Source organism: Mycteria americana, chromosome 1 (assembly GCF_035582795.1).
Source record: "Mycteria americana isolate JAX WOST 10 ecotype Jacksonville Zoo and Gardens chromosome 1, USCA_MyAme_1.0, whole genome shotgun sequence".
Classification (NCBI taxonomy): domain Eukaryota; kingdom Metazoa; phylum Chordata; class Aves; order Ciconiiformes; family Ciconiidae; genus Mycteria; species Mycteria americana.
Window position 1 is genome coordinate 123920504 of NC_134365.1, and position 14916 is coordinate 123935419.

Sequence of the window (14916 nt, forward strand, 5' to 3'; positions counted from 1 at the left end):
TTGGGTCACTGCTGTAACTGCCGGACCATAGGACTATAAATAATTTTTAAGGGAGACACAAACTGAAACAGGAAGGAAGAGAGGGAGGAAAATATTTTCAGATTGTGGCATGAGTTTGGAGTTTTCTTTTTCAAGCAAAGATAGCTTGAATATAAGCATTTTAAAGTGTGACTTTTAATAATGAATGTAGCATATTTAGAATCAAATTTTGTGATCAGTCTAGGAGGAGGCTGGGAGAGCTATGAATATGTATCTATTCATTAAAGTTGGGAGCATTTAAATCTGCAGTCCTAAAATGTAGAAGTCCCTTAAGGCAGCTTTGAGAATACTCTATTTTTCATTCTCAGGCACGCTTCCAACTTAATTAAAAGACTGATGGAGAAATACAAGCATAAGGTTGGCATATGATAAAATTAAACTGCTACACAGAAAATTTATAAAAGGATAATAGTGAGAGACCAAAGTAGCAAATAGGTGTGCTAGTTTTGGGTAGTGCCTGTGGACCTGTGGATAACAAACTTCTTTCTTTTTATTCAGCGGCTTGGATAGTGCATCATGTTTTCAGGTTGTCTCTCTGATGAAGGCTTTAGCCCAGGGTGGCAGATCCATCATCTGCACAATTCACCAGCCCAGTGCTAAACTGTTCGAGTTGTTTGATCAGGTATTATTCTCAAACTCTTTCTCTTTATGTGTGGTTTAGGTAGGTTATACTTTCAAGGCTACACTCTTTAAGTAAAAACATGAATAATCCTAGTCTATGATTCCAAATCAAATAGAATTAAATAAATAAGAGCAAAATATACTTTTTGATTATGTTTTTTTCTTCTTCTCTGCCCGTTTTCATTATTTACATGTAATGTTTTTAAAGCATCTGGCTGATATGTTTGTGAAATCATGATTATTGCACTTGTGATTTTCATGCCTTCGCTCACCACTGCTCCTGGGCACAGGGCTGCCAGTAAAGTAAATTAGAGTAATTTAAGAGCAAGAGAGCTTCAGTGCCAATGTCTGTAATGTTGCTAGTACACATTCTCATCCTAGCTACACAGGTGTAAATTCAGAAGAGTTTATTCATATGAAATAATAATAATTGAAATTAAGTCAGTTGGAGATCCTTTCTCCAACCTAACAACAGGATGTGGACCATGCGCGTTTAGGTTAGGTTTAAATTTACTTTAATCTTGTTAGGAGAGCTAAGATAAAATCTAATACACCATAGGTGAACAAGCTCTTGCAGATTGCAGTCTGGCAAGGAGGTTTATTTAAAGTCAATAGTGTGGCTAAAAGTAAGAATTACCAAGCTATTTCCCATTGGTGTGCTGTTCCACCTCTCCTTCAATTCCTGCATTCACCAGTCTTGTCTCCCAGCCCAAAATATCCATAATGTATGGAAATTAGATGGCTCTGCTCTACAGTTTCTTGCCTGTTTTCAGCATGTGTCTAAGGCTGGAATTAGTCTGTTTCTGTGTTAATATGTTTTAAGTCCTGGAGGGAATGTTTGCAGAATTCAAACCTTAAGCATTTAATTTTCCATTAGTTGTAATTCCATGCAAAGGTAGTTCCAAGTGGTGATAAATCTTCCCAAGGTGGTCTTCCCACAGGGACAAGAAGAGGTCATTAGGTTCATGGATTGCTATCATACAGATAGCAGATTCAAATATTTTGATACTATTTCACATTCTTCTTTTTTTTTTTTCTTTTTCTTTTCTTTGCCTTGTTTTCCAGCTCTATGTTTTAAGTCAAGGTCAATGCATTTACCGTGGGAAGGTATTAAACCTAGTCCCTTACTTGAGAGATTTGGGTTTGAATTGCCCAACCTACCACAATCCAGCAGATTTTGGTAAGGACAATTTGAATAGTTTATTTAGTTTATTTTGTATTTGATTAGCACCTTCAGGGTAACGGGGACCATGGTGTGTTTCATACTTTTGTACATATATACATGTGTGCATGTGTACATATATGTACCAAAATTCAAAATAAAATTATTCAGATTTTTTTTAAGTAATTTGAGTGCCATCTAGTGGTAAAATTTAGTGAATATTTCTGCTGGAAGTCCAGGTCCAGGAAATGAAAGATAAAACATATTCTTTAGTGTTTCATAGTAATTAATCTCAGAGGCTTTTCAAAGTGGCTCCAGTGTTCTGGTTTTTTATCTTGAACATTACCACTGTACTATTGTACAGCTAATAGCATTGAGGGTTTTTTCATTGTTGTTTCTTAATTCCAAAGAAGCAGTAAGGACCACAAAAATAGACTTTGTAATTTTTTATGACCAAGATTATCCCATACTCACTGCCTTTCCTCTAAAATGGTTCATTTAACTTCTGCGATGAAGAGAACTCTCTGAAGATTTATAGAAAGATACATTCAAATTATGTGTGTATACATATGAATTTGCATGTGGCATTTTAGAGCCTGTTCTAGACAAAAATCCCATTTCTGTCAATGCTACAGAATCAAGGGGATTTAATCATAAGGCTTGTAACTAGTCAGTAGTGTAAACCAGTAACTTACCTGTTGTTTTTTGTAGTTATGGAAGTAGCATCTGGTGAATATGGAGACCAGAACAGCCGGCTGGTAAGGGCAGTACAGGAGAGGATATGTGACACAGACTACAAGAGAGATGTTGGTGGTGAGAATGAGTTGAATCCCTTCCTCTGGCACCGGCCTTCTGAAGAGGTATTTTGTGTATCACAACTAATGGGCATGAATTGAGGCTGGAGGGGGAGGAAAAGAATTTAAATCCTCGGTCAATGGAGGAGGTTTCTGGGCTCATTCAGCTGATAAGAGTGGGGTTTTGTGAACGAAAACTAAGCAAGATACTGCAAAGAAAGAAGTTTATTCTTTTATGTGTTTCCGCAGGATTCCTCCTCCACAGAAGGCTGCCACAGCTTCTCTGCCAGCTGCCTAACCCAGTTCTGTATCCTCTTCAAAAGAACTTTTCTCACCATCATGAGGGATTCGGTAAGACTGCCTTTATAATAACTTCTGTAGCCAAAAGGTCTATTCAGTTGGTTGTGATGTAGTGTAAATCTCCTTAAAGGTCCTGTCCAACAGCCCATGCATGAAGATCATCACAGAATTTCAAAGGAAAGAGACTGATCTTTCAGTCTTGCTATTAACTGTAGCATCTTCATTGTGAACAACAGTTTTCTTCACAGGAACTCAGAAGCATCTGGCCTAAAAACATAAATCGTAAATCCCCTCTCTGCTGGCAGGTCCCTTATAAAGCTATTTATCCTACTGAAAAGTGAGTGAGAAGTTGTACAGGTGTGTCACAAAATTAGTTTTTCCAGAAAATTCAGGGTGGCAGAGATAATAATCTCAGTGTGATGTAAGGTTAATACTGAAAGTCTTTATTTCTGAAACAGAAAATTGGTAAATAAAAATTTTCCTTCTCTGAAAAGGGAACATTTCTGTTTTCATACATTTAATATCAAGATGAAGTAAGTATCATAATGAAACTCCTTATTCCCAAGGAAAAAACCTGTATCTTTCACCTTTTTTCTTAAAAATAAACAACCCCCTTCAAAATCTGAAACCCTGCAGTTTTCATGTATGTTCATTAAATGTTTTGGGTGCCTAGTTTGCGTTAAAAAAATGCACTGAGACTTTTTTTTTAACTCAAGGAAGTTTTTATCTCTAAGTAGCCGAGTTGTTTGTAAATTTAAGACATAGGACTATTTACATTGTCTGACTGATGTTTTGAAATGTCCCCTAGATAGGATTGTCCCTTCATTAACAGGTATGAGTTAAGGGGATGAACTTCCTCAACTAGACCTTACATGCACACCTGTCCAAGGAACTCACCTGTGTACTGTATAATTGGTGCTGGTTGGCCAAGTGCTTTTCTCTGTGGCAAATTTGCAATTTGATAAATCTGAGGAGGGTTTGTCTGCTGCATTTTCTGTGTGTTGGAAGGTTTTCAGTGCTTCACATGAGGGGTGGAAAGAATGTATACATTAATATATATTCATGCATTAATGTGACATACCTGTCTTTAGAAAAGGGGAAAGCCAGACAATATATCAATACTGGTGGGCACATGGTGGATTCAGATAAGGTAGTTTGGAAACCAAAAGCAGTTGAGCCATGTGGATCTCAGCATGAGTAAGTAACCCTTGTGACAGCGTACGCTGAGCTTCACTGAGCTCCAGATGCTGCAGCTGCACTGCTTTTGCCCCACCCAGGCAGTTGTCTCTTTAGGACACTACTGTTTCCAGTCCACACAGAACTACAGGCCTGGAAGAAACCTACTAGACCATTTTGTCCAGGCCTCTGCTGTGAGATAACCACAGTATTCCTTCCCTTTCAGAAGGGGAAACACTATATTGAATGCCAGAGTAAAAGCAGTCAGCTGTTTTCCCCACTGCTCTGGTTGGAAAGATATGGCAGAATCATGCAATTCTAGTGGTTAGGAAGCATATTCTTATTTCCAGACCATATATATCATGCCCATTTGTTGTTTTGCCAGCACATTTCTTTGCCACAATTTGTTCTTCTCCCTTGCTGTTTTACGTTATAGTGTATTTGTCATTCAAGGATTAAGTTGTTGAATTTTGCCTTCCTGCAATCTGGAATGGTTTGCACATCTGGTCTAGTACCAAATATTTGATCAAAAATAAATTGACATGTTCATGTGGGAGGGCTCTTGTAATCCAAAGCATACATAGAGCTTCATATTCTCCGTGTTGCTCAACTAGCTGATCAGATTGTCTCTGGTACACTTGGAGAGTATATCTCAGAGCTGTGCGAGCGCTAACTGCGGATCATATGGTCCTCTCCTCGTCTCCACCAAGCGGAAACTGTAACTTATTTTCTGATGCATAGATTGAAGAACAGTGTTGTTTTTAAGATTTTTTTTTTCCTGCTCAAGTGTAAAGGCTTGCAGTTGTTTCAAATTTTATTGTTTCTTTTGTTCTTCCATACCTCTTGTAGGAATAGTGTATTGCAGAGAAGGCACAGAAGGCTAATTTATGCCTGATTAAGTTAGTTTGGTCTATACAAGCCTGAAATACCTTTTCCGTCTCTCTTCTGCTCTAGGAAATTTGTCTTTTAGTCAGAGAGAAAGTCTCCTGATGAATGAGGGCCAGTGGCTCCATGACATTGTCAGACAGTAAGATTTTAGGTTGCAGCATTTGCAGTTTCTGCCTGTGTTTATAGGAAGAAGTTTTCTGTACTGTAATAGCCATGTGTCTGATTGACACTGAGAAGCTCATGACAGTAAGTTTTCCTTAGTTGAAGCCCAGTTTGCCAGTAGGAAATTAACATTTCTAAATAAGCTCTTCTGGACATAAGTACTCCTTTTCTGCAATATGTATATCTGATTTCAGTCATATTGCCATTGTTTTTGAGCCCAGACTTTCTGATCAGAAATACTACTCTTTCCATGCTTGTAGGTCCTGACACACTTGCGTATCACCTCACACATTGGCATTGGACTGCTCATCGGCTTGCTCTACTTAGGCATTGGCAATGAAGCTAAGAAAGTCCTCAGCAACTCCGGCTTCCTCTTTTTTTCCATGTTGTTTCTTATGTTTGCTGCGCTTATGCCAACTGTCCTTACTTGTGAGTACTGGTCATACTGTTACATCAATGGACAAGGAGATTGCAGTAAGCTGGGAGGGTGTTGTAATGTATCTGTTTCATATAAGATAATGTTTGACTTGTGCTTCTACTCCTAAGACAGGTGTGGGGATAAATCTTGCACTCACTAAACTGCTCTGTAGAGGCAAACAGAGAGAGGTTTGTCCAGTGGCACTGCTCTCCCCAGTTTTGCCAGTGTTTCTCAACCTGGACAGTTCACAGTTACAGTCCTGGACTGGAATTTCCCCTTGTGCCAGTGCGTCTCAACCGTGTCATGAGCTTGTGGTTGGTCTTAGGGAGGATATAATAATTTCTCTAGGACTTCCAAGTCACAACTCCTGCATAAGACCAGCTTATTCATGTGGTGTCAGAAGCAAACTCCTGCAGTATGGACTGTTCCATGCTTCCTCTGGGAGCTGTTACTTTGGATTCCCTGTTGGACTGGAAGGAATAACCAGGTTCTTTAAGTTTTGACACGACTTTTAATTCAAAAAGCCTCTTTGAGGGAGTTTCAGATCATCTGAGTAGACTGGTACATAGTCTAAACAGTGAGCAACTCTCAGGGAGTTCTTACATTTCATTACAGATCATTGAAGCTATTGCTGGTCTATCAAAGGCCTCAGTTCTAGTCCCACTATGGGACTGCAGCAGTGCAGGATTAGATATGGATCTAATAAATAAAAACTATGTTATTATGTGCAACAATATTGCACACTGACAACCTAACTTAGTAATTTGTGTTCTCTGTAGTTCCTCTTGAGATGGGAGTATTTCTCAGAGAGCATCTGAACTACTGGTACAGCCTGAAAGCCTACTATCTCGCCAAAACCATGGCTGATGTTCCTTTTCAGGTATATGCTCTACTATTCAATAAAACAAGAACCATTTAAGTTCATGGCAAGTCCACTTGCCGATAAGATCAGTACTGGTATTTCATCCGTTTGAATAGTGGAGAAACTGTCCATATGTGTGTGCTGAAGCTTCAGGTCCAAATCAGAAGCACCCTAAGAGTAAACAGCAGGACTTCACAAAAGCTGAGACCTGACCAATACTTTTTAATGAACAGATTACCATCTTTGCTTTTTTGCAGAAGGGGAATTGAAAAGGGCTGTAAGTGAGTGGGATCTGTTTTCTAATGCCCAAGTAGTTAGATAGATATCACAGTCTGGGGCAGATGTATTTATTCTCTTCAGCCATGCCTGTCATGTAATGGAAAGGCTGAAAGCTGTGGATTAACTAGAACTCACCATGTTTTTATCTTATTCAGAGTAACAGTGAATGTTTGGCTTTAATGAACTGACTCCAAGTGTATCTCCTTGCAGATCATGTTTCCTGTGGCTTACTGCAGCATTGTGTACTGGATGACTTCACAGCCATCTGATGCACTCCGATTTGTCCTCTTCGCAGCCTTGGGAACCATGACATCCCTGGTGGCTCAGTCTCTGGGTCTTCTCATAGGTGCAGCCTCTACATCCCTCCAGGTATTGATGGTGTTTTGTGGTCTCACAGGAACCTTGCTGTCTCCTAACACTGACTGCTTACTGTGACTGCTGTTGTGTCCCCAAGACATTTGTTGAGAGATGACAGGCAAAAAGTTGTCTTGGTCTGATATAGCTACTTGATGCTTCCCACTAGCATCAGCTTAAACAGAATATACACGCACTGGATGTGAGACTCTGAAGGTCCTTCCCCATCTGAATGGGGCTGTGCCTGCCCCTGCTTGAGTGGGTTATCACTTGCTATTCATCCCAGGCTGAGCAGGTCCTAGAAACTGCAGGATTGATGCATTTCTGTGCATCTACAAAGTGGAGGTAGGCCATGAGGATCAGTAGCTCAACAGAGGGTTCTTCCATACACATACAAAAAGGTTGCAGGAGGCAAGGTAGGAAGAGGCTTGCCCAGAAACTAAACTTCTGTAGAGGGAGGGAGAGAAGCAGCTGTTGGTGTGACTATCACACTGGAAGCTGGCCGTGTAACTTCATTCTGCATCCTGGCAGGAGATGTGCTGAGGTGACCATTCCAGAGCAGAACTGTTTTGTGGTGCTTGTGATAACAGATGATACTGACATTAATATACATTGATGCTATCAAGATTTCCGCAGTAGAAGACTTAATTCCCTCTCTGTGCCACCCTGTGGAGACCAGCATAGCCCTGTTGTGTGATCCCTGTGCTTCTGCTCTCTCCGGAGATACCTATATGGCCCTTTGCCCTGGAGGGGATATAGAGAGGACAGGCTGGAGCTGGGTCAAGATCTGTCTTCCCCACCAAAGCCACCCAGCTGGAGATGTTCCTTATCCTCTTCACAAGCTATTAGCACTAGTTGAAGCTACTGTTCATGTGGGGTTAATGAGGAGGAAGGTCTGTGTGTCCTCAGTGGGGAGTGAGTGAGAAAGAATAATATTTAGAAAGAGGGGTCTCATACCCTGAGAAGCAAGGGAATCACAGTGCCCATCTTGCTCTGTAAACTTCTTGGTGGGTTCAAGTTCTTCAAAGGACAGATCCCAGCACAGCAGTGTTGTCAGCTAGTAGAGGGGTTTAGGAAGAGGAGAGGGACCCCTTTTCCTCCACTAACAGCATCTAACCTCCCCCTCACAAGAAATCTCATCCAAAAAAATGAGTAATTTCCTAGTGTTTGGGATGGTGATAATTCTGGGGAGTAGTATTATGAGGAGGACTTGAATGGCATCGCTCCCCACTGCCTAAAGAGTAAGTTTCCACTGCCTGTTTGGGTTTGGCACAGAACAGAGGATTTGCCATAAGGAAAGAGTGCTCTTTTAAAGGCTGGTTTCCTCACTGGAAGTCAGGACATCAGATGAAAGAGCAAGTTAATTTTTATTTTTTTCTCTGGCTGTCTGACCAGAGACTGTCTCTTCCTTCTTTTCACAGGTAGCCACTTTTGTGGGCCCAGTTACTGCCATCCCGGTGCTTCTGTTCTCTGGGTTTTTTGTCAGTTTTGATACCATCCCAACATACCTCCAGTGGATGTCCTACATTTCCTATGTCAGGTACTGCTAGGGAGGCCATTAACCTCCCATCTGGAAATGCTGTTTGTTTGCCCATGCTTGTTCAGTTGGTTATTTTGGGTGCCAAAGAGCCTATGTTCACAGCACATTCTTTTAGATTATAAACGTACATATGATGTACACCACGTTATCTGACGGCATTTTATGTTGTATATGATGTGAAATAAATAGGAACATTCAGTACAGATTATCGGCCACAAGTCCGTGTCAGTCCCCTTGAATTCAGTGGGATTACACAGCATGCAGATCTTCCTGGATTTTGCAATAGTGGATTTCTGAAATAATAGGGACAGTATGCCCAACTGAGAAATTGATGCCAGCACCTCATTTTGGAAGAAAATGTTGTATAAATGACTGCTGTATCCTAGGTAGACTTGTTGCATAAAGACCTGTTTTTAAGTTTTGCAGTAGCACTGCCACAAGAGGCATGGGATTTGTGTCATCTCTAATCTAAACTAGTGTTTTAAGACCCACAGACACCTTATATCCTATCTATGTCTGTCACTCTCACTGTCTGAGACAGCTATCTTAAGATGGGATGATTGCCATCAGGAAACCTCTGGAGGCTAGCATGGAGGGATAGTTTAGACTAGACACTTAAATGTTTATAGCTGAAATTAAGTCAAGTGAATTTTCCCATCCCCCTTTTCCCCACCCTGCCCAAGCTGCACTATTGCTGAGGAAATCCAAGCTAAAATATCCTCTCATTTGGCAAGTGAGGTCTTACACAGAGACCTATCAAAGATTAAGAGACCACACCCCCTGAGTTAGTAGCTAGAATTCAAGATGAGGCCGTAAGCTGTTGTCTAGCCCACGTAGGGTCTCCTGAAGGTGGAGGGTGCTATTGTACACATGGGATCCATGATGGTGTATCTGCTCACAAAGTCAAATCCTAATTGCACCCGGTGCCAGGGGAGACATGGAAACTGTGCGTTGTCAGTGAAACTATAGCACATGGAAGGAAAGAGATGTTCTAGATTTATGCCAGTTTTAATATATTTCTGACTTCAAATCATAACTGTATCCCCGTTGCTTAGTTTCAAAAAATGTAATTAATGATGTCACTTTTAAAAGGGGAATTTCTGCATATGAAATTAGTCTGCTTTGTACTTCAACATTTTTCTTTGGAGAAATTGCACTATACACTAACTGGAAGCAGTTAAAGGCAAAGCTTCTGTCTTTGTTCAATCTATGTAAAATGCCAGTGACATGTCATTTGCTTGATTGTAACAAGGATAGAACTTGCCCCGAGACACATGTGTCAGAACGATATTGAACCCCTCGGTGTTTCCAGCTGAGCTCTCATAGGGATTGTATTGCTGGTGGAGTACTTCTAAACAGATCATCAGGACTTTTCCATGTAATCCATCCTTCTTCTTTCCAGATATGGGTTTGAAGGAGTTATTCTCTCCATCTATGGACTGGATCGAGAAGATCTGCATTGTGACAAAGATGATACTTGCCATTTTCAAAAATCAGAGGCCATTCTGAGAGAACTGGATGTAGAAAATGCCAAACTTTACCTGGACTTCATTGTTCTTGGAATTTTCTTCTTCTCTCTGCGCCTGATTGCCTATTTTGTTCTCAGATACAAAATCCGAGCAGAGAGGTAAAGAAAAAACAGCTAAAATGATGCAGTAAGAAGATCTTTAGACATGCTGTAGAGGGCACTTGACATTGTCTCACTGTGGCAGGCCAGTCTCCAGTGCCCAGCTAGATGCTGTTATGACCTAGCCCATAGAGAACCACAATGGGATAGTGGACATATAGTGTTAAGCCAATCAGTCCAGCTGGGTTGGGTCATGTTTTCATTACACTTTCTAGCTTTAACTAGGAAGAAGAAATAGAAGGGAATTTTACACCAGAGAATATCAATACTGAGGCAATGTAACTGTAATAAAAAACCTGGCTGCAGGAACTTTCCTTATGAAAAACAGTTTCGTGATAAGGTAATACTAGTCCTGGTAGCCAGAATAGTATAATGTCATCTATAGGTGACAAGGTAATGAGATGCAAAATGAGGAATGCAAAGAAAATAGGATTCTCTCATCTTTTTAAATTCAGAGTTTCATCTTTGCAGTTTTCTATGTATTATTTTGCAATTCTTTTCCACAGAATTACCCCTTCTGGCCAAAAGTCTGTAAATGTATTAATTAATAAGGTAAAGAGATCTTTTTAATATGGATACTTTTTTAAAACAAACCTTAAGTGATTGAAGTCATTATTTTTGTTTCTCTCTAAATTTAGAATTCTGGTGCTTTACTTGCTGAGCTGGTCTCATATCTGAAAATTGTAATGATAGAAGGAAAAAGCAGATTCTGAGTCTGCACTCAACCTGTGGTCCATATTTAGAATCAACAATAGATAGCACAGGCAGTCAGACATGTTCAAGCTGTTGCTGATTGATTGAAAAAATGTTCTTTTGCAGTGTCTTTCAAATCCTCAATATTTGTGATATTTAAAATACTAACTCTGCTCATTATCTGTTTGATCTACCTCCTGCAAATGAAAAAATCAAAGCACTCCAAGGCTCATTTTTTCTTAAATTGTGAAAGCAGAATCTATCCCTAAAGCCTGAGCAGTTGTTAAAGCCTGATGGAGCGCAAGAGCTATCCACAGCTCAGACCTTGGGGTATTGTGTTAAAACACTTGTGACTGCCTAATATGGCAGTGTTCATTATATCTGCAACACACTATGTGTAGGACTCTCCTCAAAATATGCAAATGACCTTGTAATACTGCAGGTCTAATTATGCAAAGCAGTTTTGTTCTCATCCCGAAGTCCTCATGCGTGACATGGGAGTTAATAGCAAATTGATCTAAACACCAATGAAACCATTAAAAGAAGCATGCATTTGTTTTTAATATCTCACCTTTGTAAACTTGGCAGGGGGAATTCTGGTTCCAAGTTGATGTGAATTTTGTCACTGATTGTCATGGGTTTGGATTTTCAACCCAAAATGAAATTGTGGGGCCCATACTCGTGTTGGACACCTTGGTGAACTTCTGTGCAAATTCCACTACCTTCTGCCATTACTGTGTGTTTACCTTAGTGTTGCAGACCTTCGAGTCAGACCTATGAATTCTATAAATGCATTATTCCTATCAAGATGCTGAAGTCTTGTAGATTGGAAGCAGCTAGATGTCAGCAAACCATTCAGGAGCTCAGCAGCTCATGACAGTAGAGTAGATGAAGAGAGACCTTGCGCACCTGCTGGTCACCAGCAGTCTCAATTCACAGACTTTTTGAGGACTCCATGGCTATGTCTATACTAGTAAACGGAATAGTGCCAGGGCCAGCTCTGTTAGTCCTCAGACAACTGGGGCTAATAGGAATGGTCCCTGTACTGTACTAACTTCTAAACAGAGCCCAAACATTGTCTGGAAAAGCTCTGGCTGTGCTGGGCTGCAGGTCTGCCATTTAGCACTGAAGAGAACTGTTTCCCAGTTTTCCTGGCCCAGGCCCAGGCTCTGTTTAATTTACCAATACAGACATAGACCATGTGTATCTGTTAAACTCAGGATGCTTGAGTTAAGACTGTGTTCTGGAATATTTTAAGTCAAGTCACATGTTTTAGGAAGGTTAGCTGAACTTTCCCTGAAAATAAGATTGACCTGTGAAAGCAAGGTCAATCTTTACTGTAGAAGAAAAAAAAAAATCCTTACACAACCTCTTTGCCTAGTTTTGTTGCTGTTTTTTCACAAAATGTCCTGGAGCCAGTAGAGCTTTTATACAGCTCTGCAGCTTCTCCAGGCATAATCACAAGCATGTATGGGCCTATATGGCTGTCAGATATGAGAAATTAAGAATTTTGGCTATTCTAAATAATACTCATAACTGTGAACAGATTTTAAATAAGTCACAAGCTGAAATCCCTTGGCACAACGTGCCTTGATTATTTCAAGACTCTCAAAATATTTGTGAATATTACAGGCAGTTCAAATGCTTTTTGCAAGCAGACAAAAGACTACCTTTGCCAAATTACTCTTGTTGCACACTGCTGGTCCAGCTGTAGGCTAGCTGAGTATGAAAGTGTGTGACATCCATGGCATTAAATACCTTCAGGGTTCATGTTTTGTGTTTACCAACACCATTTACCAAATACCACATTGAAAATCATTTGCAATTTACCAAATGAAGTAACTTTGCTGACATTTCAACACTGTTAACTTACGTGATGACAATGCTGTCTTCTCCCATCTAGACCAGTTTAGCAGTATGAGTTCCTTGGATACTGTCTTGTTATCTGTGCCTATTCCTCTGTTCGTAGACATGGCCTCCTGTACTGTAACTTTGTATTGTATTGCGGTAGCCAAAAGTCTTGTCCTCCACGGGTGTTCCTAAGAAAATGCATGCTCTGGAATATTTTTTGTCACTCCTTTTTTTGTCAGATATGCTTTTTCCCAGCCATCTGCTGGCAGCATTTAGCTGAAAGTTACTATTCTAAGGAACACTTTCAGATTGTAGTATCCCAGTAAAGAAATAAATTAATTCTGTTGAAACTCAGTGCTACACATAAATGAGAGAATCATTCTTTCCCTCCTTAGCTCTAAAATTAACTAATGATATCTTTTGCCACTGCTGTGCGACAGAAGTATTTAAAGTCCATCCCAATTATGTTTTCATATACTGCAAAGATTTTTAACATAGTCTCAACTTAGCTTTTTTCTATTTATGTGGAAATAAATTCTAACAGGCTGGTATAAAATGCATTCCCAGCTTAATGGACTGAGCATGCATGTGCTGTAGTGTTAAGCAAGCACATTGTGAAGCTCTGGAGGCCTCATGCAGAAGAATAATGAGGCCAGCAAGATTCTAAAGACTTCAGATCCTCAGTTTATATAGCCATATATAAATAGCCGTAAACTGCTTGAAATCAGTGCCATTATTACAGTCACAATCTGGCTAAAAGTTGGTAAGAGGCTAAAGGTTTTTTAAAGATCTCTTGAAGAATGAATGTATGATTTCTGTTGGGATTGCAGGAAGACTTTAGTGTTCTGTTGGCCTCCTTGTTTTATTTGGACTTGTTTTGTGCATGTTGCTTTGGTTACTGTGTGCATCAGTTAAGACTTTATGTGCTTCAAACATTTTTTGTTGTTTTTCTTTGCGGAAACTTCCATATAATCTGAATCCATATAATCTGAAAAACCCTGAAAATTTTTAAAAATAACTTAAAACATTATTATTTATAATTAAATAAAAGATTTGGAAAGCAGTTTCTACTCACATAAGAAATTGAGAAAATTTCATCTTTATGGATCAAAGTGAGTAATAGAAGAATACCTGGTGCTGAAATCCTGTCCACTGCTTAATATTTGGAGCCCAAGGTATCTTTTGTTCATTGAAGGAGAGGAATATACATACACATAATAGGGAGAGCTGGTTATGTAAGTGGGAGATAATGAACACTTGAGTCCGAGTACTGGATGTATCTGATGACTGGCATTTCGATCTACTCTTTGGTGTCAAAGTCTATGTTGTCAACAGAAATGAGTGTTTCGTTAAACATCTGTTTCTAGAAAGCAGTGTGGTACATACTGACCTGTACCACCCCAGTGATCCTCACAGAGGAGGTCCTATCTGTCCTATTTACACAACATTGGGTGGGTGGTTTTGACTCTAATGGGATCCTTTGAAGCCCTGTTCCAACAAAGGGCTTAAATATCTTAATAACTTCTCACATCTGCATGCCTCAGGTGGAACAACTAATGTCTTTAAAATAAAGTCCAGGCTTAAGTGCTTTGCTGGGTGATGGCTGTATTGCACAGGAAGACTGAGGTGTTGGCTGTCTAAACAGACGCAGAGACTATACTGAAAAATCCGTTTGCTTTGGGTTATTCTGTAGGAGGTTACAGCTTTACAGTGATCTTGAATTAATCTCTTCAAATCATAAAACACTTTTTTTGAGGAGAAGAGAATGAAAATCAAGCATGGAGATGAATGCATATTTCTCTGTGTATTTACTGTTGCTTTGCATAATTGCTTTTGTTACCTGGATAGTTTTGGTAAGGAAAAATGAACTTTCTATGTTTTTTCTTTCTGTACTAGAAATGCCAATCCAGGACTGCTTTACATTTGAACAATGTCAGCATTTATTTTTACTTTCCAAACTAAGCAGGAAGGGATCTTAATTATTTTTCAGTGTTAACTTTTATTGGAATATGATTTTATTATTTTGTCTTCTGCTCTGTGATGATCATGTTCTGCAATGATAACAAAGGGCAGAGGGAGAGACTTGAGGTGCAATGATGATGTTTGCAAACAGAGCTCCTCAGAAAACGTGTGTGAGGAGGGTGCAAATG

At 39.7% G+C, this 14916-nt stretch overlaps 1 protein-coding gene across 1 annotated transcript in view; it reads left to right on the forward strand.

The window, feature by feature from the left end:
- Positions 1-12880, forward strand: part of ABCG1 (ATP binding cassette subfamily G member 1) — a 62894-nt gene extending 50014 nt beyond the window's left edge. The window contains exons 7-15 of the mRNA XM_075519154.1: positions 538-661; positions 1726-1840; positions 2534-2682; positions 2866-2967; positions 5403-5571; positions 6340-6440; positions 6912-7070; positions 8477-8595; positions 9998-12880. Coding sequence (XP_075375269.1) covers positions 538-661; positions 1726-1840; positions 2534-2682; positions 2866-2967; positions 5403-5571; positions 6340-6440; positions 6912-7070; positions 8477-8595; positions 9998-10226 — 1267 coding nt within the window. The 3' untranslated portion in view covers positions 10227-12880. The remainder of the gene's footprint in view (positions 1-537; positions 662-1725; positions 1841-2533; positions 2683-2865; positions 2968-5402; positions 5572-6339; positions 6441-6911; positions 7071-8476; positions 8596-9997) is intronic.
- Positions 12881-14916: the final 2036 nt, after the last annotated feature.